Genomic DNA, 23,468 nt, shown 5'->3' with positions numbered 1-23,468 from the left:
ACAGCTTTTCCTCCCAGGGGGAAAATGGCAGCAATAAGGAGTCTCACAGAGATAATGCTTGGAATTCTGATCAGCCCTTTCTCAGAGGAAATTTTAAGACTGGGCTGCTCCCTACACTGTCCATGGAAGACTCTGTCACTGCATCTAAAGTACTGGCACAGGAGTGGCTGAAAAAGAAACATACCTGCCATCTCTTACAGTCCTGCAGGTTTGAATACATGTAGCCAGAGCCTCTGCCCTCTTCACCTACCACCCATTCTTCACTAGCAAAGATTGGGTAGTCTGACACTGTATATATTTCCCATAAAAGTTTAGATGCTGTAAACTTGGTGGTGGGGTGGGGAAAGCGAAAATGACTACAGGAAGCAACAGCACAATTTTAAGTAAATGTAGAAAAGTGCTTCTGAGGAAGTTTCCATTCAAACTTAATAACTTAGCGTTTAATATTAGTTTTAATGTAAGATAATCTTTTATGTTTTACTTTGTATATTACTTGTGATGATTTTCTTAAAAGATATCAATTGAGATATTTCATATTAATTTAACAATATAGTTGATATCATAGTTATGGTACAATTTTTAGAGATAGTGGTGTTATCAGCTGTAATTTAATAAATGTACATTAATTTTCTTAGTTTCAGACAACTCTATGGCTCATGGAGGACACATGTAATAAATCAGTCTTTCATTAAACTGCAAGTTACACCGAGATACAGATATTGTTAATTTAGTTTTTATTGAGTACAGAATGCACTTCAAGTAGAAATCGCTGCTCATTTAATCACTGTGAGTTAGGTTTGCATTAGCTGGTATGTAAAGTTCTCCTTTTCCTCAAAGGTGAGTCTTTTTTATGGAACTTCAGTTTCTCACTACACCTGCCCCCTATGCCCCAAATAAAACAGAGACAAAGGAAATGAAAATGTTACCTGTTCATGTAATGTTCCTTCCAGTGACTGCTGTCAAGTTAAGGCATGTGCAGTCCTGTCCGATGTGTACACTGGAAGTTCACGGTCATTAATTTAATTCAAGTATCACATACTCTTTAAAAAGGGAAAACAATTCACTAAGCAGCAAAAACCTTTGTCCTCAAAGGTATTATTCTGTGGAATATCCAGAGGAAAAATAAGACTATCCTCAATACTAGAGTCTCATGATATAAGCCAAATGGCAAATGAGTCTAACAGCAGTAATTATACTATAAACATACATTTAAAAACTCACTGCTATAGCCACAGAATACAGAATCATGTTATTTGAATAATTTTCATTAACTGCTGTAGTTTACATAGATACATGTTATAAATTTAAAAATTCATGTTTTGTTGCATGCTCCATATAAATAAAATAAAATGAGTACCTAAGATAGAGGTCTAGAAAGGAATATTGTCCCCACATGGATTTCCTAAGATACAAGAGGGATCAGGAAATCCTACAGCTGCTGTGAGGCACAGATCTGGCTTTGGCAGAGAATATGTTGTGAGTTGCCATTTTGCCTGCATCTATGCCCCAGAGCTGAAAGCAAACTAGACCTGGTATTATATGTGCAAAATGTGTATTTCTTTTAGGAATGCACGGAAGTTATAATAGAGTTACAGAAGTGATGACACATATTTGAAAAATTCCACTTATGTGAGAGCTTTGACAGGCTATTTTTAGGACCTATTTTGTGTGAGATGTTTTTAAATGCCTGACATATTGGTTATAATTTATTAACTTATTTTTTAATAAGTCATGATTCTGCTACATTTTTATTGGTGTGATTGAACAAACTCATTTTAATGCTATTTTTAAAAGAATATTAAAAATATATGGATACAATTATGAGTTGTAAGAGGCACAGTGTTTGAAAAAGTATGTATTTTACTAGGAAAATGGTTTTGTTTTTGCAAGTTTAAGACCTTTGTGTGGTCTCAGAGGATGCCTTATTGCCACTTGAAAACACTGCCAATGTTTTGGGGAGTAGATTCCATCAACTCACATTCAGCATTGTTCCAAGAAAATTTTAAAAAAGCTCTTTACTGTGACAAGAAGAGATTAGATGTTTGTTAGAACCATTTTATTTAAATTGCTAATGACTTTGTGTTGTGATCATTGGAGGTTTCCTAATGTGATCAGCAAAACCTGGAAAGGAAAAACCTGAGCATTTATGTAAAGAAATAAATAAGTTTACTCTTAAGATAATGCTACAACTCAAAATAAAATCACAGTCCTTTTATCCTTTCAGATCTGTTGTCCAAATTCAAAGAAAACTCAGTCCATACATCTGTCCAGACTCATCAGTTCACATGCATGTCACAAATTTGAAGGGTTTTGGTTATTATTGCAGAGATATGATTAGGATGTAAAAATTCATCATATAAACATTCTTAATGATCAAGGAAGAATATTTTAGACAAGTAATTTTCTATGTCTATGTAAAACTTCTTAGATGGATTTAATAATAACTCTTGAAGTCAGAGGAATTAACCATTTTTTGTACTTGAGTTAAAAGATAAAGACAGAAGAAAATAAGATCCACAATATTTTCTCCTATTTGGTTATGAAGAGAACAACCGGAGTCCACAAATGCCACTTGCAGTATCTACAGGTCTATAAGGTACTGGCACATTCTATTACAAAATGCTTGTCACCTCTTTTTCCACATAGAGGTAGGAACTGCAGTGGGAACGTCTTCAGATGTAGAAATTTAAAAATGAATTTTTACAACCCAGATGATGGACTGGTATACTTCAAAAGTGAGTTCATGAGTTTTATAAACACATTTCTCTTGCTCTCTTTCTATCTCTTTTTATCTTGACTAGCTTACATCATAATGGAGGAATAACATTTTAAAAATTTTGAATAGGCACTTACTGGAATTACAGTTAATCCTGATACAATCTAGATGGGGAAGAATAGATGAAAAATGAAAATTCATCCTTCAAGGTAATAGCTGCAGACATCCAATAAAATTACAGTCCACCCTTCCGGGGACAGACACATGCAAATATGGCCACTCCATATCATTATTCTTTACATACTTTTAAAGCCCAGATGTATTGTTATAAAAGTTTAACACTGGAAACAACAAGAGAAAGTTTTAAAAATGGCCAATTCAAACAAAGCTACATGGTGACAAATCTAAGTGAAGTAAAGAGTTGTTAAATGTCAAAGATGTTTGGCTTAGACTGGCTGCAACTTTCTCCCCATCTGTGAAAGAACATATCATTATTTTCAGCAAAATGTAAAAGTGCTCCGTCACAATGGGGTACAGTGCAAGTTCAGCTAGGCGCAGACATCTTGGACCTCCAAAATCTAATATCCCACAAAGGCCAACAGAATCCTTCAGAATTGCAGCAGTCACATGGAAAGCAAGTTAAAATTATTCTTATCTTATCCTAATGGTTTTTGGTTTGTTTTTAAATTTTATTTGCTTGGGCATAAAAAGATAACTGCCAGACGCTGGCTGGATTCCACACCTTGCGTTAATTGGAGGAGGAAAGAACAACTGTATGTTTCCTTTAGAAACTCTGGTGGCTAAGGAGCAGTAGTTATTCAAAGCACACAAGCCTACGCCTCTCTGAGGAGCTAACGATGTCATCGCTACGGAATAAGTGTCATCCTTCCCTTGATTTTCCCTTTCTGGATTTTCCCATTCTTACACTTGCTTTATATAAAAGCAGCTACTATAAGAACAGAATGTCTGGTATGGGCAACACAAACTGTAATTACAGTGGTTATTCTTAAAAGACTATGCAGGATGTTTCATATTTATTATATATATATATATACGTATTTGTTGGTTTTGGTTTTATTATTTAATGCCTTTGAGGAACATAAAAAATAGAAACCTAGATTCTGTTTCCATATAGCTGAGTTTGTCATGTGTCGTCAACCGCATCAGAAAAGTGGTTGCAAGCAGCCAAGGACCAGCACCTACACAACTCTTTCTACAGAATGCTTTGCTGTTGGAAAATTCTCATGAGTGTTTGCACTTTGACTAACAGCAGCTTTACTGCTTGCAATTAGGCGATTTGTTTTGATTAGCTTGTAGTAACCTGTCCTTGTCACTAGAGGGTACTCTAACAGAACAGTAAATGAGAGTGCTCTTCGTTATTAAAGTAGTATTTTTTAACCTTATTGTTTAACTTCATGTCACTAATATTAATTAAATATAATTACATGCAATAAGATACAAATGGGATAATTATATATTTTATGGGTTATCATTCTGCCCAGCACAATTTGAAAATGTAGGTGGGGTTTCCACAAATGCCTTACCTCATCACATTTTATTAATCTTTTTTGGTAGTAAATCTACGTAGTTTCAAATTTTATTTTTCTCTCTCTGTTTATTCATTTCTATCTATGTGTGTTTAACACTGTCAAAAATACAGTAAAACCTCATTAATTTTGACTCTTCTTATTTTGAATTAATGATAATACTGAAAGTTTGGGCAGAATATTAATGCTTCCTTCAGTATGAGCAACGATCTCTTTAAAAAAATTTAAACTCATAAACAAACAAGATTTTGAAAAGCCAAGTTTGGGAAGAAAACTGATTTCCAATACTTTACATTGGTGGCACAGTTTGCATGAAAAAAATGTGCTAATTATAAATAATTCTTATCCAACCAGCCTAGAGAGCCCTTTCCTTGATAAGACTTTCCAAACTATTATGTTTTTGAGTATATATTTTTTTAAAAACTGCTTAAACAACTTTAAAAATCTGCAATTCAGACTTTTTCCTAATTCAGCCTGGTTTCCCCCCATAATTCATCCAGATTGGTGAGGTTTTACTGTAATGAGTCTTTCTTAATGCTACAATTAAGCAGGAAAGCATTATCTTTCTGTAGAAGAGCCTGTGTCTCTAGTGTTCTCATGGCTGTTTGCTAAGGGCCGCAGACTTTGGGCATTGAAGGGTTGTGGATCGCTGTTTGATAGCAAAATACCACCACACAGTACTCCAAAACAGAAAAGATGGGGTACCACAAAGGTGACTATTCAAAGGAGAAGCACATGGAGTAGAATAAGAACAAGTATTAAAATAGGTAACTGTTCATCTAGATAGCAAAGTAGAAATTTGATATTTTGTGCCAATCTTTTCTAAGCAAACACATTTTTATCTATCTGCAAGGATGTCACCTATAACTGATCCAAATGTCAGTGAATATAGCAACAGAAAATTCAGCTGGAGGCAACATCAGGCTTTATAATTTGTATTTTCAATTAACCTCACTGACATACATGGCTTCTCTTTTAAGAACCCTCAGTGGTAGAAATCACAAAACGGTAAGTTATGTTAAACATAAAAAAAATAAAAATAAAAAGATGCCCCCCCAAACCTAAATTACTTCAAATGATGGAAATAAGACCATCAGGTGTTTAACTTTCCATGGCAAACAGGCTACTTGATCAATGTTTGCAGGCAAAATTGAACAAAAAGTAAAAAGTGTTAGTTCAATGGGGGAAGGCAGGTTGTTACCTAGATTGACCGTCAGTTTCACACGCCCTGCATCTAGCTCCAGGCGGAGGGTATCAGCAGAATCTCTAGAAGTGGTTGCCATCAGAATGCCATATGCACGCTGGGATCGGAATCGTAAGGACACATCCTCAGCCTCCGTGTGCATGACTACAGGAAGCTGAATTTTCATAAACATGCTCCCATCATAGCTCAAAACCGTAGCCTCTAGAGATGGAAAATGAATATAATAAGCTTGTGGATGTTTTAGTGCATTAATACTTTAAAAAGGAAAAGGATCATTTATTATCAAAGACTTCTAGAACACAATACAATAATATCAATTCACCTTCTTCAGAAATAAACAAAATTATAAGCCGTAAAGAGAAGTCACAATAGAGGACTTCTCTTGTGAGATATTTGCTACAGCCCAGAAACAGAGATATCAGCAGTTTCTTTTTTTTGTTGTTCCTACAGCACTGTCTACCTGTAGCATTAATCATGTTGGATTTGAGTGTTTGATTATGATTTCCTCCTTCTCAAGAGCAAAGATCACGTTCTTTTGTAAAGCCACAGTGTGAGCTTAGTTTGAAACACCAACAACTTTTGTGGGGCTATTTTGTTGTTGTTGTTGTTGGTTTGGTTTGGTTTTCTTTTTTCTTTTTTTTGGATGGTTGTTGTGGCTTGCTTGAGACAAGGTCTAGCTCCATCCCCTAGGCTGGAGTGCAGTGGCAGGATCTCAGCTTACTACAGCCATGACCTTCAGGGCTCAAGCAATCTTTCCACCTCAGCCTCCTGAGTAGCTGAAACCACAGGCACATGCCACCATGCCAGGCTAGGTTATTACTAAGACTTTTTTCTAGAGATAAGTATTCTTTGTTGCCCAAGCTGGTCTCAAACTCCTGGGCTCAAGTGACCCTCTCACACCAGGTTCCCAAAGTGCTGGGATTACAGGCACGAGCCACTGTACCCAGCCTCCAGCAACTTTTCAATGCATGTTTATGTATGGTGAGCTCACTGACTAGTTCTGTGGAATTAGTCAACCTTGCCTTGGTTCTGAATTATTCATCTGCACAACGAGAGGGTACTGCCAGAAGACTTCTAATGCCTAAAAGCATGTAGTTCTAGGAGAAGTGACTATCATCATTTTTTTCATTATCTCTGCCCTGATATAATTATTTTTAAAAGAAAAAAAAAGAAATATGGCTTAACTATAGGAATTAGGCCAATACTTTACCAAAATTGATGTTCAAAAGAAAAACTGATATTACCAAACAACAGATAATGGTTCTTTAGAGACATTATGTTTAACAAGGTAATTTTTTAAGAAGGCTTAAACTGTTACTTCCTTCTAAGGTTAATTTATAGAAGGGGAGTAACTCTAAATATCATGTATAAGCACAACCCTGGTGTCCTGAATATGTTAAGTTGTCACCCAGAGCAATAATGTTGTGCCTTTGCTACACTGAATAAGCATGGGGTGGGACTGGAAATTTGGGAGGGTGTTTGTTAGAAAACTAAGGTAGATGGCATCAATAGGGAAGTTGCTTAGTACTGCCTTAAACACACAAATAAGTGAATAGAAACACTGTTGATGACAACCTGACGGCTTTAAGAAATAGCACTCCTTAGTGTTAAACACTATTATGGTAGTGGAACATTGCAAAACAAGCATGAATCTATTTGCTTTCTCATTGGTTCCAATAACTCAGGATATCACTTAATAAAGAAAAATACCTGGAATTAAAATGAACCAGGAAATTCTCATTCTTTTGCCGACTTACACAGCATAACAATTAACTTTACTAGTACAACAGTGTTCAGCATTAGGAGTATATTCAGAGTTGTGGTTTTGCAAATTTATCTTTCAGAAAGTCAAGTACTGTTTCTGTAAGACTTTAATCATTATTTGTCACCCTCATGGGATTAAGTGAGCATCCAGAAACTCTCTAAGCACCAAGGGTTACAGGTCTCCCTGCTTAGGTTAGCTCCCTTCTCTTTTCCACCTACCTCTTAAGAGATCTCAGTCAACTCATATGCTCACTCCTCTAATACTTATTAAGGGTTCTGACTTTTCTCCTGAGATCTAACATCAATTGCCTATGGAAAATTCTCAATTGGAATATGATAGGCACCTCACTAAACTCCTAATTCACACCCTCTGAGAATGAACAAATTCAAAACATTCTTTCTTCAATCTTCTCCATCTCAGTAAATGTGATAGTCCCATTGCTCAGACCTAAACCTTTCTGATTTCTCTTCCTCTCTCTGCCATGTCCAATGTATCTGCAAGTCTGTAAGTCTTATAGGCTCTAATTCCAATCCACATTCTGCATTGACTGTTGCTCATCTCTGCCACTAATGTGCCTCAGGCTCTGCTCTCATCTCTCACCTAGAACATTGTCATAGCTCCCTTAACCGTGTTTCCACTTTTTTTAATCTGTAAAGATCAGTGTGACCCTGGCCCCAGCCCATCTCTCTGGCCTCAGCTTTAAGTATCTCCCACTTCTTGTTCAGTGAGCTCCAGATACGCCAATTTCATACTCTCATTGAAGTGTCTGCACTTTCAGATCCCTCTGTTTAAAAACGTTTCAACCCAGATCTTTAAATAGCTGCTTCTTTCAGCATTTAGGCCTCTGCTCAAATGTTACTCTAGAGAGGTCTGCTATCCGCTCCAGTTATTCAATATCTACTCACCATTTCATTTTTTTAATGACCATTTCTTGTTTGTATAATATTATCTGTATTTGCTCTTTAGAATACAAGTATCTTGAGGGCAGAGATCAATCTCTCATATGCATTACTCTGTCAGCAGCAAGTGCCCCCAGAATGCCAGGCCCACATCAGAGCCTCCATAAATATTAATTGAATCAATAATTCCACACACACATATACACACATATATATAGTGAGCTAATTTCAATTTGAATACCAAGCTTACGTAAATGCTTACCAAAGAAATTATTTATTCTGGTATTGCAAGTGAAATCTAATTTCAGTGATGTGCATGAACAAAGTATTTAATAAAGTCCACTTTGAAGGTCAAAATTGGGCTGTAGAAGATAGGCTAGGGAAGTGCCTGTTTATCAAAATAGAGGCCTCATGGTTAGGCAATGCCCTAGGCAGTGATAAAATAAAATATGGTCTTCAAAAATATAGTAGTTCCTTATCATATTTTTTCCTATTAGGTAAGAAGCTTCCCAAATGGGAGTACAATCCCAGCAGTCAAAGGCTTGTACAAGTAATCAAACTGCTGTTGCTGAAGATATAATTAAAACCTGGGTGTAAAGTTATAGTGAATTCTAGAGAGAAAAGTGCTCGTGGTATAATTTTAAAGCAAATTTGATCTTTACTTTTACTTTTCCTAAACTAGCCAATCATGACTCATATCTATAAAGTAACAAATACCTGAATAAAAGTGTAAAAGCCATTATCATGTGTTCAGTTACTTCAGTATTGTACAGATAAGAAGATGAAAACAGTATTCGCTCTCTCCTCTGTAGTTAATCTGTACAGCTAGGCTCTATTATTGAATAATTGTATTTTGGAAATCATCTTATATTCTTCTATGAAAAGTAGCTTAATTTGATTGAAAACTAAATGGGGATGTCTCCTTTTAGAAATATAGATGACTGACAATGGATCATAAATATAGTGTGAAATACAATCCAGAGAAGAAAAAGTAATCAGAATAATTAGCCTTTAACTTTCTCCAAAGAGCTGCAGGACTGAAATAACACAGTAAAGCAATAAAACTTGAGTGTCCCCAAGTGTCATTTTAAATAATTCTCAATATGAAAATAACTTGTTGATAAACGACAAATGAAAGCTTAAATGATTCCTCATAATTAGAGCTAATGTTTAATTAGACAAGAAATAGAAAAGGCTCAGGGTTGTAGTCTAGAGTTGCCAAATAAATGGTAAACAACATTCTGACATTTGAAGGTTATGCTATTTGGCAGCATCCTTGAACATTAGTAAAATTATTTTGTCATTTAAAACACGCAATAAGTCTTTAAAAGGCTAATTCCAGTATAATACTTCCCACTGGAGGAGAAAAACAGTTTCAACTTTGTCTTCTATATCTCCTTCTCCCTTGTCATTAAGTTTGATAAATTTGCTCTTCTGCATTATTCTTTGTTGCAGTCTAAAGTGTACACCTGTGCTCAGTTCTGCCGAAAGGCAGTCACATATTGTGAACAACGATGAAAATCAGACAGGCAGCCAAATTATATTGCTCTGACATCTGTCCCTCCATCTGTTGGAATTTTAACAAACAGTATAAAGTAGACCTCTGATTATATCAATGCTCTTATTCTTACATATAACTGAGAATGATTTTTATATAATCAAGTCTCCACAAATTCGCAGTTTCATTAAAAATAAAGCAGAAGGGAAGGTGCTAAATTTAACTTTTATTCATTGAACATTATTTCCATACAACTCCTTCTTATAGAATCAATACATGTGAAGCAAAATACCATCTTCTTATATGCCTAAGTTAGCAAGTATTTTGTTCTTTCTTATAAACTCCTTTACTTCCTTAAGCAGGATAAAGATCTCCTGTAATACGATTGTAACACAATTTCTCCATGCTGAACTTTCTAAGTCCAAGGATTTGAACATGCTTTTTAATTACTTTGAATAATTATCTTCATAAATTATAAATCATCAATTTTTGCTCAATAATAAGAAAATAACTTTAAAAGTGCTCTTTAAAAAATAACTTCAGGACTTGTCAGCTCTTATTTGATCAACAACAGCCTTATGTGACCAATATGTGCCTGGAGAAGAAACTCAGTTTCAAAGCCCCTTCTTTTAAATTGGAAACTCAGAGTTTCAGGCATGATGTTGAATTAACTGAACTAGGATATAAGAGCTAGGAGCTGGAAAGAAGCCAACTTTCGTGGTATTGAGCATGACAACCCTCACACATTTCCCTTGCTCTCAGGAGGCACCCTAACGTGAGCAAGAAAATTAATTCTGAAAAGCACAGACGCCTCACAATACACTGGGTGGTCCAGTAATAAGAACCACCCCAAAATGACCATTTTTCCTCAGTACACAGCCAACCTGGAAGCAAAGAAATCAACAGAAACCTCCAGCCTCCTATCAGATAAAAATGTATGCTGAATCCCGATGATAAAGTTTGCTATTAAATTCTCATTTACAAATCTACATATGCTTGCTGTCCCTTTTTCTAATCATTGCAATACATAAATATTTCCTCTCTGTGTTGCTGGCTCTGAAAGGTCTACAATTTCTATTTTTATTTTTGCCATATGTAGTAGCAGAATATTGCCACAGGGTGGTACACCACGCATATTTAACTGAAAGCTTCCGTAATTCATGAGACAGTTGAGTTTTCCAGTTTCACTTAACTAAGAGACATCAGAATAACTGGCAGCTCTCTGAGGGATAAAATTAAAACAAAACCTTAAATCATGCAAGTCCGCTAATCTCATGTATGCCTAACTGTACTGTACCTTGCAAGCTTTGCTACATTTTTCATCATTTTGGCAATTTCCAAAAACAAAACTAAACAAACAAACTAAAATTGGGAAGCAAAATGCAAAGAGGAAATGTATAAAGAATATACTCCATACTAAGTAATGATACAGAAATAGCTAAGCTGTATTGACAATTCACAGAAATTGCAGTTAGGTCCTATCATAAGGAGAATGAATGAATATATCTATGTCTATGTGATAAAATAGCCACCTATTGACCCATCTAATTGCATGACACATAATAATAGCATCTGGTAAGCAGTTTAATACATGATTAATATATTACTACTAAATATTTATATTTTTTAATATTAATCATAGAAGTAATAAGTTGATGTACCTCCATTTTAAGATAAATAACCAAAATCACATTTCAATTTTGGGTTTCACAAAATAACCCCTTTTTTCCTAGGAAGTTTTAGGCAAAATGAATTAAATTATTTCAGGAATAAAAAAAAAGGAAAACAATAAATATTCTTAGCTTAAAAATAGATGCTAGGTACTTTTAGGCTAAATATGTAATAAAGCAATGTTATTTGTAACAGGTAAGAACAATGGAACAACTCATCAATATTTTTTAATATTGATTTTTAGTTCCATTGTTGAAAATAAGTGACAATGGGTGTAATGACTAAAGCATTTATCCGAAACACTGGGTCGATGGAAAAATAAGCCCAGATCTATTTATTCTGCTATTTATTCCTTTAGCCTGTTCTGCAGATTAACTGGGACAGCTATTATCCTTCAGTTTTCTTTGAATCCTCATTCCTTTTTTTTTTTTAATGGGAGAGGAAAAGAAAAACTAAATGTAGGTTTGCCTTCTATTACAACAAAAGATGTGGTACCTGCTTAGGACTTCAATAGGCACAGCTAAGCCTTAATAGCAAATTAGTAAATGAATCCTCTGCAATTGGTTAGGTCCCAGCCAAAGGTAAGTACTTTCTCTATTAGGGTACACTTCCAAAAAACGTTGGTGCACCTTAGGTGACCGAAAGTCAGCTTACTTTTCAGAGAGGATATTGTCACTTTTGTAAGTTGACCTAAGTGAAATGAGCAGGCTAACTTAAGTCTCACCCGGTTGTATCAGGGACATTGCAGCTCACAGCTTAGCTTGCCTCAACTGCTATTTCTTAGCATGGGTATCAGCACTAGAAGCCATAGGTATGCCTAATTCATGCCTCTTTTCCTGTCTAGTGTTCTGAAGTGAAAAACTGGGCAAAAGAGACAGCAGTTATTATCTGTAATACATCTTAGGCTCATACTCTAGAGGATACTAAAGATTCAAATTTCTATTCCTGCATTATACTTAAGAGTGGTGTCCTTTCAGAACCAAGCTCTTTGAAAAACATTAAGTGCTCATTAGTAATCCATGTGAGGTATGGCTGCTCAGCTTAAACAAACAATTTACTTCAGTCGAGTATACATTATGTTTCAATGGTCAGTTCAGGTTTGAGGTCAACAGTTAACATACTTTTCATCTCAGGGAGTTGGCTGTCAGGGTTTTAGAATCTTACCTCTCTCACAGGACCTGCCAAGATAGCCTGTTCCGGAACAATCACAGACATATCTGTTCCACCCATCCCTGCACATGCCATTGTTTTTGCAAGGGTTGCTAAGGCACGGTTTTGCTGTTTCCCTTGAGCAGGAGGGCTTCACTCCAGCAGTGCTTTGAACTTCAGCCATTTGCCGTATATCTTTGCTTTGGCCATCGATGAACAAATCCCTGATGCAGCCCACGTAGCCATAGTTGAGCAGAGCAGTCCACACCTCAGTAGGGAAGACAAGGCCAGCTTTATTTTCTGGCAGGCCCCCCAGGTACAACTCATCATCCAGGTCCAGAATCTCACTCTCACCAGGAGCAGTGTAGGGAGTACGCAATGTGTTGACAGAAATGGTACCTATTGCAAAGAGAGGAGAATACACAGGTCTTTAAAAAGCACCAATGTGTTCTAATTACCTTTCTCTCTTTCATCTGCTTAATGGTGAAGTCCTTGGAGGCAGACAATTATTATTATTCTTTCTATACCCATTTTCTGGTATTTCCCAGAGAAATTAAGAAATCTGTGGAATTAAGTAACTTTAGAAATAAGGCAGAACAACCAAATGGTTCCATTTGAACATGAGAATGAAAACCAAAGTGTACAGCCAACAAATAGTGTTTGAGAGCCTCTAACAGTTCAGCCAATGCATGTATACATGCAGTAAACATAAAGAAACTGGCATTCTATAGCAGTCTCTAGAAGAAAGTCATATTCCTCTTGGTTAGTGCTTGTTTTCAAAGCTAATGTTCATCTGCAAACTAAGGAAAGATTTTATGTTCCTATTTTAACTGGCTTGATTACTCTGAGCACAATGGTTTGACAGATTACCTATATCAAAAACTAACTTCATTACTCCTAGCTATGTAAACGTACTGACTAACTTAAATAGTTTTGTTTCCCTTATTCATAATATGGGCATAATAATATTATCAACTTGATAAGGTTGCTTTGAGTGTTGAATAAAATAATACTAGTAATGTTCATGGTTTATAATAAGTACTGCATAAATGTTCATTATTGTATTTCAGTAAAAGAATCAAGCAAAATCAATTGCTCCCTTATTTTTAAACCAAACTAGTTATTTATTTAAATTAATAAGGCTTTCTTTCTCTTACTCCAACTGTTAAGGAGAAAAATTTATTGGTTTATGAATACATAGGTTCTAAGCCCTAAGTATGGGATAAGCAGGTATTCATCTACACAGGATCATTTGAGGATCACAGAAAAATATTAGTGGAATCTATGAAATGTAAAACAAATATCAAAAGCAAATTCCTGATCAAAACTTCCATACATACTGTCAGATTACCAAAAATTCCACCAATATTCTATTTTCAGAAAAACCTTTGTAAAAAATGCAGCTATGATACCCAAACAGAACACCGCATGGACCCATAACCACATTATCCCAGATTTGTTTTTCAGCTCTAGATTATAAGGCAGGATAGGAAGAGTCTGATGAGAGAAACAGTATTAGAAAAGGTCTGATAGCATGCTGGGGCACAGGCATAGAACCTCAGGGATTTAGGGTAGCGAGACCTGGAGATGGGAGGTGTGGTCCAGAAGTAGAGACAAAAAGAGGAAGTGGAGGGTGGGTAGGGTGTGTGTCGGGAGATGCATTTTAGTTGCTACACAGAATACCAAAGTCCCGCCCCCAAGTGAAAACACATGTCTAACTAAGGATGTAAGTCTGCGGGCCCCAAAACTGTGTCCAGGAGTATTCCAAATCCCAGCAGAAGGGCCCCCTTGGATCTGGGCAATGTAATGGGGTCTGCCTTTGCGAAGGAGAAGGCCATGGAAGCACTGACAGAGACTGCTCAGGTGGCCAAGTCATTACGAGGATATTTGTCTCTCTAGACTTTCACAGAAAGAAAAGGAAAAAGCTCCTAGGGGAGAAACACTGAAAGGCATTGCTATTTTGGCCTTCCAATGAGGGGAGCAAAATAGAGATTTCCTAGGGAAGCAGATAAAAGGGAAAAGAACAAAGGATTCATTTCTACTGTTCACATTTGTACAAGTGTCTAGAAGAAAACTCTCATTTAGAAATATATGGGCACCATAAAATCCTATTTAGAAAAATATAAAGAATGGCATTTTGAGGAAATAAAATTTGTAATATTGAGAGAGAATGGGGACTCTTTTCTATTTCAAATAGAATGATCATTACATGTATTTTTAAAGCATCATTTTGTATACGACACTATTCAAAATACCTAAGAAGTGAATAAACAGATGGTCCCTATTCTCTGAAGTAGCTAATGTAAGGTAGAATAAGATGAGAGTGTCTATTAATGACAAAATGAAAGGTGGACACTTTAAAAAGCACATATCATGGAAAGCGAAGAGTTACATGCAATGAACAAAGTGACATGCTCTTTTTTTTTTTTTTCCTGAGACAGAGTCTTGCTCCATCACACAAGCTACAGTACAGTGGCAGGATCTGGCTCAATACAACCTCTGCCTCCTGGTCTAAGCAATTCTCGTGCCTCAGCCTCCCAAATAGCTGGGATTACAGGTGTATGCCACCACACCTGCCTAATTTTTGTATTTTTAGTAGAGATGGGGTTTCGTGATGTTGGCCAGGCTGGTCTCAAACTCATGGAATCAAGTGATATGCCCACCTTGCCCTTTCAAAATGCTGAGATTACAGGCATGAGCCACAGCACCCAGCCAAAGTGACGTGTTCTTAAGATAAAAGAGAGAGGGATGTTACTCTGTTTTCCAATTAGCTCAATAAGGCTTCCTAAAAGCAATATAATTTTTGAGGATTTGACGAACTGAATAACCACTATTGAGAGGAAATGTTAGGAGACACAGGACTTAGCAAATGAACAATGACAAACTATTCCAAGAGTGCAGATATATTCAAATATACATATATATGTAACATATATGTAGGTGTGTTTTCCCATATGCTCTTTTTATTCAGCTCAGAAGGGGGTAAAAGAAAACCCCTTGGAAAGACTGAATTGTCCGTACTCAGGGTATTATAATTCTGACACAAAGAGGATTCCTGGAGGATTCCTGAGACAAGGAAATTCAGTGGCTTCTGCAACTCACCCTCTCCACCTCTTCCATTTAGTTTCTATACCTTGATGTACTGTATCTGTACTGACTCTCAGGGGCAAAACTGCTGCCTGGTGGTTTAGACATTCATTCATGACAGTCTGTCTGACAGTAAGGATGGATTAATTGTGTCTCTTGATTTTTATTTACGGTGCATTAGTGCTTGCTTTGAGTAAAGTATTGTAAGAAAGTTCATGTAAGTTTTTTTATGAATGTGCTTGATGATATAGACAGGGTAAGATTCTTACTATAACTTTTTCATTAGACTAGAGTTTTCTGATCACAGTCATAAAGATCACAATTTTTAAGTATCCCTCTGCACACTTAAACACACACACACGCACACATACACACACACACACACAGAAACAAGTGTTTAAAAGAAAAAAAAATTAACTCCACTGCCTCTGAACCACTTTGATATTTTCTCTCTCATTATATTACTTTACTTAAACAAATGTTGGACCATCAAATGGATTTCAGCATTAGCTGAAAAGTTGTAACCCACAGTACAAAAAAAAAAAAAAAAAAAAACAGATTTAAGAGTTACTATCATGAAGAGTAAGTTTCTCCCACGAAGAGTAAGTTCCTTATTGTTCCTCTGATAGACAATTTTAGAGTTCTCATAGAAAGAACAAGCAACAAAATATGGGACAGAAAGAAAAGGAATATAGTCTTACCTTTAACTCAAATATAATCCAAGAAAGACTAGAAGTTAAATTGAGCTCTGGATTCAAAGTTAAGGAGACACATCAGGCAGATGGATGTATCAGATACCAGTCATTGGAAAATTATGCAAGCAGACAACATAGGATGAAGAAAATAGGGCTGAAAATCAAGTACCATTTTATCTATATGCTTTGCTAATCCATATGAACTTGTATTTTAGAAAATCTTTGTAAAAGAGATGGCAAATAATCAGAAAGTAAAGAACTTAATTCAAGTGGGATGGAAACAATTATTTTTATATTTTGAAAATTCATGGAGTAAAAACAGTTTGAAATAATAATTAACTTTTATTACTGAGACAAATGCAAATAGAAATTTATATTTTAGACTAAACATGTGTCCTGAAATAGACACATTTCCAGTAAGGGATTTGAATCCCAGATCTCCTTAATGATTTTTATTATGGATATGAATCAAAGGACATAGTCACCTAGCAAAAGAGTCATCACAGAATTCGAATTAGTTTAAACCAATTTAACTCATACATGTGAGCATAGTGAAATTTAAATATTAATGTTCCCATGTGCTTATTTTATTATAATTGAGTTATAAAATCAGTGGTTACAAAGAACACATCAAATTAATATTTAAAACTGGTTCATTGATAATTGAAGACAATTGAGAAGTTGCCAAACTCTATATATAAGTGGAAAATGAGAATTTTCCCAAGGCTGAGGTAAATAAATTTTATAAATACAGTCTTAAGAGAAAACAAAAATCTGAATATATTAATGGGTCATCCCTCTATCTTCTTCCAGGAGCTACAAATATTGACATGTTTTTCTTTGAATAGGTACATTCTTTCATACCTTCTACCCCTTCTGCTATAATTATATTTGAAGTTTCTGGTAAATTAACTAAATATTTTATGTAAACATTGTTACATTCAGGCTGTTAAAATTGGGGAACAGTAATTATATTTGAGATCTTATACAGATCAGTGTCTCATGCTTCACTATTTAAGAATCCAATGTACCCTACTATGCCATTTTGCTTTTTAAAGGGATGGGATCGCAACTAAAAAATAAATTATTTGTGCACATACGACTTTTATAATTTTAATGTAGAAGCTGCGTCACATTATAGTCTTATATTTAAAGATTTTTTTAATGACATATGCAAATGGTAAAACAAAGTCAATAAGCAGACAAGGTAGTATTTAAAAATATTCATAAATAAGTAATAAATTTATCTTTCTTGTAAAATTGTATGCAAAGGTTAAAAAAACTGTTTAAAAGAGCTCTTATTTATAAAAGTGGAAATGACTTTTACCACATACTGAGGAGTTTTTCATTACTTATTAGTTTCCGTTAAGTTTTCTATCCCATATTTACTGGCTGTTATACTTCCATGAGATTAGTTTACAGGGTGAGAAGAAACATGGAGTGAAGGCGAGATTTAAAATAAGTTGATGTCAAGAGTTAAATTACTTCAAAAGTTTAAATTACAAGGAAATGAAGAGTAGAAAATATGTGCTGTAGTAAGGAAGCCTTTTTCCTGGTGAGAAGATCAGATGCTCTAGCTCTTCAGCCAACCAGCTGGCAAGCTTAGCCAAAGGACAGATTCATTAGGCTTCAATGTGGCTCTTATGCAAAACAAAGGAATTTACTAGATGGATTCCTGAGATTCCTTTTTGAATAAACAATTTTTAAACTACTGCTTAAATGAATTGTTTAAATTAATATCAATTTTGTCTATATATCATCCTGCTCCACCTGTCCCTATACAAAAGAATCAGATTTCAGAGTTACAAATTTACTTGCCAAATTCGTAGTCTATTACCAAATTCAAACTCAATTAAAAAGATACAATATAAGTAATAAAAACAGAATATAACATTGATAATAGGTTATAATGTAAAATGTAAAATATATGATTCTCATAAAATAATTTTAAAGAAGAACCAAAATTTTAACAGTGGGGATTTGGCGATAGTGTGATTATGAGTGGTTTTTAAAGTTTCTCTGTATCTTTTTTAGAACCACTATCAGCTGTGAGGTTTATAGAAATAAAATTAACTGTATTTGAAAACAAAACAAAAATACCATATTAATATTCTGTTCTCTGCTTATTACCATCTGTTTTCTGCTTACTTGATTAATCTGTGAGCTGGGAACTTCAGGAATTAAACCAATATATTCAAACAGAAATCTTATGACAAAAACTTAAAAGTTTCATATTATCTGGTATTCGGAAGAATAAGGAGGAAAAGGTATCTCATTTACTGTAGATAGGAATGTAAATTGAAACAGCAGTTAGTAAACTAACCTGTCATTATCTTTCAAAATTAAAAATAAAATTAATCCAGTAATCCCAGTTCTCACAATCAATCCTAGAGATACTCTGACCAATATACACAAAGATTTCATGTATGAAGGCATTATCTGTAAACTAGTTTAAAACTGTGAAGGTTTAAAAAAGTAAAAATTTAAATGTTCTTCAATAGAGAAATAACTAAATATTAGTTTGTTCAAGCTAAGGTATATATGTTGTTACTACAAAGAATGGCACAGAAAAAGCTCTCTGTAAGTTTTTTGACACATAGTAATTGGTAAACTATAATCTTGATTATGGAAAATAAGCTGCATAATTATTTCATATGTGTGAATATATTTATAAAGATACTGATGCCTAGAAAAAGACCTGGGAATTTTTCAATGCCAAATTATTTTAGTGGTTATCTAGGAAGAACAGAGTAAATTAATGAGGGAATTGTATGGTAAAGGGAACTCTTCACTTAGGTAGTTTTTTGAATTGCCTGAACATATTTACCAAAAGCATGTATTTATATATTAAACACAACAAGTATTAATAAATGCACATATATAAACACACATACACATTCATAGCGATGTACAGACACATATGTATTTTAAACATGATCATGCACAATGTTGGAAGGTTGTGACTATCAATCAAATAACATTCCATAGCAACTTAAATAGTACTTTGCAGAAGTTTCACAGATTCCCACTCAGCTTTCTACCGTAAGGGTCACTAGGGCTGAGTGTGGACAGTTAACTGCCTATCTCCTTAGGGTGCAACTCATGCCACAGTCCAGGGTCTGCCCCTTAGCTAGGCAAGCCCAAAGAGGAGATTTGGTAGATTTACAGAGGGTGGTTTCATTTCCCAAGTTTGACTGATATTTACTAAGTTCATAACACCAGTGTATAAAATAAGATGCCAAATTATTAATTTCCTCTGAGAAAGTACCTATCACAGGACAGGAAATACTTCCTACGTATCTCTGCCAATATGGATGCCAATAATAATCAAATGTTATTTATTCATCTATGATGAGAAGTTTACCTGTTACAGGAATGTGAATATGCATATGCACTCATCCTTCAGTATTTGTGGGAATTGGTTCCAGGACCTCCTGGAGACACCAAAATCTACAGATGCTTGAGTCTCTGATATAAAATGGCTTAGTATTTACATATAACCTATGCACATCCTCCCATATATTTTAAATCATCTCTAGATTACTTATACCTAATATAATGTAAATGCTATGTTAATAGTTACACTGGCTTGTTTAAGAAACAATGACAAGATAAAAAGTCTGTATATTTTCAGGGCAGACTCAATTTTTTTCCCAATTATTTTCAACCCATAGTTGATTGAATCCACAGATGTAAAACATGCAAACAATGGGGGGCCAGGCCAACTGTATATATAACTGTTATATTTTCTCTCCCTCCAGTCTAATCAGACTTACAATGGGAACTAAATCCTAATCAAAAGGGTGTTTGGGGAACATGGATTCTGAACAACAAGAATGCATGACATTATAAAATTTATAGGAATATTGGCCCCGGAAGGCTTGACACCCATATCTCAATTCAATGACTTGCCTCCATCTCTACAGCAGGGATGAAGTTGTCAAGTTCTCTAAGCAGTATTCAGATGATTACTGCTAATATTTGCAACTGTGAGTTTCTTTTCTTTAGATATGTTAATACATTTAAGTCCTGCAAGCCTGGGGCCCAGCTCAGGTACTTCTGAAAAGCTCTGCTCTGAATCTTTGCTTATGATTCCATTATTCCCAGAAAATAAATTTGGTTACTTAAATAATCTTGAGTAAAAGAGTTCATGACTTCATATTTAACAGAGAATCTGAAAAATTATGTTTATATTCTAACTGCAACTATATAAAATATATATACATGTTAAAATCTGGAGGACAATGTACAAATATTAAAAAAAAAATTGAGTGTGGAGAAATAAATGGCTCTTTTCCTATGAAATTCTTCAGAATAAATAAATATAAACATTTTTAATAAAACTTAATATTACAATTTTAAGCAAAATCGATCCCATCTGGTCATCTGGTCAAATAACTAGTAAATTATTGGTAAGGTATTTTGGCCTTTCCATTGATGAATAGTGGTTTATGGTTATGTATATCAAACAAAATATTATAAATATACTTAAAATTACTTCAATGTATGTAATAGGCTACTAGGCAGAGGCATGGGAGGAACGTTTACAGTCAGAGGGCGAGTTCAAATCAAGACCTAAGCAGAGAAATTGTCTAATGGTTGTTCAAGTAGAAATGTTTAAGTGTGGTGATTCATGAATGGTATACACAGAAATCAGTGCTGGTAATAGATAGCTAGAAAGTGCTGTTCACATCAAACAGTGATTACTATAAACCTCTAATTATGTGCTCTGGAGAGAGCCTTGTGCCTTTCCCACTGTAATTTCTAGTTCTTAAACTGGAACTCTATGACTTCAATTCAAATCTCAACGGCTTCTTAGCTGTTAAATGTAGGCTTACCCATGAATAACCGCTGATACAATCTGCAGTACCCTGCTGTACTCAAGCAGACTTTGACAAGAATAATGACTTTTCTCTTTGATTTCAATGTGTAATGATGGTTTGCAAAAATAAATAAATAAATAAATAAAAAAGACTGGCAGTTTGCTATGAAAATACTTGAGAGGGTACCCTTGACTGAGCCAAAGAGCTTAACACAAATTTAAACAATATTCGTGCCCCAAGAAAACAATCGTTAACCTTATCCTAATTGTAGCACAATTCACATGTTAGCTAAATACCTGTAGCTTTTTTATGTTGAGGCTGGGACCAGAAAAGATTCAAAGGAAAAGTCTGAAACCTAAAATGCAATTAAAAAAAAAATATTCAGCTGTAAGTCCTGCAAAAATTGCAAAATAATGGGCCTCTTCAATCATATTTATTAACCCCAGTGACTTTGGGGTTTTGCCTTGTTAGTAGCTAAGTTATCCACAGAGGATAACTACATTTTGCAGCACTTAAGTCATTCACTCTGATCCACTAAATCATGCCTGCACTTGATATGCTTCCTCCTTTGCCAGCTTAGTGCAGGATCTGCAACTGCCATTTATGGCTCAGCCCACTTGGCTTTCCATGTTGTTGATCCTCTAGTGAACAAACCATGGCAGAAAGCGGCATTGCACGTGACAAACAGAAATGGCCAAGCAGAGTTAATCAAACTATGGAAATTACAGTGACTCTTTCTTTCCTATTTCTCAGATTGGAAGAAGGAACACACATTAGAAATAACCCATTACAATCAGTTTTGCCGAAAATGAGAAAGTTCTAGAAAATTATACAGACAAGCATTATTTCTCATTGAATAAGGGATTCATATACCCGTTTCCATGAACTAAAGACCGAAGAATCATAGGGAAGGCCACCGGAAAGATGAACAGTCTTGGTTCTTGTCAAGAGCACACTTACTGTGGCTACATATCCCCGTCCTCAGAAAGGAGTTCCCACCTTCCTGCCTGATGGATTTTCCTGCTACCTACAAGTCTGCAAAATGATATAGGGACCTTCTGACCAAGAAGGTTTCTGTTTTCATAAAAACTTGTCATTTATGTACCAGGTTTACACATTCTCTAACAATTATTTAACTTTCCCAGTGTGTTATTCCCGTATCCCACATCTGGGCTTCGAGGATGGTGGTGTATTCGTAAGAGAACAGCACCTGTTGTCCTACACCATGTAAACTGCTTTCAGAAAGTAATGTCATTTGAACAAATTCTTGAACTTAAAAAAGTTGCATTTACAATTAAACAAATGCCATTATTCTCCAAATGTAAAAATGATGCTTTTTTTCAGAATATTAGGGGTTGTTTGGCACTGTACAATTTACATGTTTTTATTCTTTAGTCTTATACCAAATATATACTGAACAACTGCTATACCCAAGAAAGTACTAGAAACGGATTTAAAAAAAATACAACATTCTCTCTCAGGGATGGAAATTATAAACTTTATAAACTGTTTGGGCAATATTAAAATTAAATCATATGTGTCCACCAAATATGATTTTAACCCTATCTGTATCCAAAAATAACTACTACTTATGTTGGCGCAAATTAATGACCATAATGGTCTGGTTATATTTCTATTTACTTTAGTATGGCCAACCAGTGGTCAACAGCAGAAAGAATTACTCTTAGGCCTGGGTTCCCCCTACTTTAATAACAGAGATAAAAAAAGCTTTTAAAATACGGACCTAAGGAATTTTCCAGGCAAATCAACAGATATGGCCTCATTATCTGTATGTCAGAAAGGAGCCCATGTTACCCTCTTGTCATAGCAGTATCCTTTCTCCTCATTATGCAAAAAATAATTTTCATATAGCCCCTGAATATAACTGATATAAAAATGGGTAAAATAAATTATTTCATTAATGTCCACGTTTCTTAGTTTTAAGTGACCTATGAATCTTAGTGTTTCACCAGCCAAATCAGAAATATCCTTTAAGTACAATAAAAGCAAATATAGCCGTTCTTCCAATTTTCAAAAGGCTACTCCATACCAAACCAATGCAGTGTGCAAATATGGAAATTAATTAAAATACTATGTATAAAATATTAACAGCTGCAGCCATTAAAATTACATTAAAGTCCCTTGAGCTAGGCTAACATAATATGAGGTCTCTTTTTTTTTTTTTTTTTTTTTTTTTCAATTTAGAAAAGGACAGAACTTGGCTTAGTGAATAAGTTTTGGTTTTTACATTGTTTGTTCCAATTCACTTATCTGAAATTTTAATCACATAAAAGTACTTTACCATCAAAACAGCACCAAGCATAGTAATTTGATCTTTCCACTGGATTCCAAGAAAAATCTCATGCTTTGTTTATTTTCTTTCTTGGATGAAAATAACACTCCCTTAGAATGTG

The 23,468-nt window shown here is 34.9% G+C and overlaps 1 protein-coding gene across 31 annotated transcripts in view; it reads right to left on the bottom strand.

Annotated features, from left to right (window-relative positions):
- NRXN1 (neurexin 1) overlaps positions 1 to 23,468 on the bottom strand; it is a 1,131,792-nt gene that overhangs the window by 621,503 nt on the left and 486,821 nt on the right. For 22 of the 31 annotated variants that reach the window (XM_032292205.1, XM_032292206.1, XM_032292219.1 and 19 more), the window contains 3 exons: positions 12,465 to 12,848; positions 5,465 to 5,668; positions 2,854 to 2,880 (listed from right to left, as the gene is read on the bottom strand). In XM_032292205.1, the coding sequence (XP_032148096.1) occupies positions 2,854 to 2,880; positions 5,465 to 5,668; positions 12,465 to 12,848 (615 nt within the window). The remainder of the gene's footprint in view (positions 1 to 2,853; positions 2,881 to 5,464; positions 5,669 to 12,464; positions 12,849 to 23,468) is intronic. The other 9 variants (XM_032292211.1, XM_032292222.1, XM_032292224.1 and 6 more) reach the window with 1 other exon arrangement.

This window comes from Sapajus apella, unplaced genomic scaffold (genome assembly GCF_009761245.1).
Source record: "Sapajus apella isolate SASKATOON/1434 unplaced genomic scaffold, GSC_monkey_1.0 scaffold26, whole genome shotgun sequence".
NCBI lineage: Eukaryota > Metazoa > Chordata > Mammalia > Primates > Cebidae > Sapajus > Sapajus apella.
This window is presented reverse-complemented; position numbering and strand designations above follow the sequence as displayed.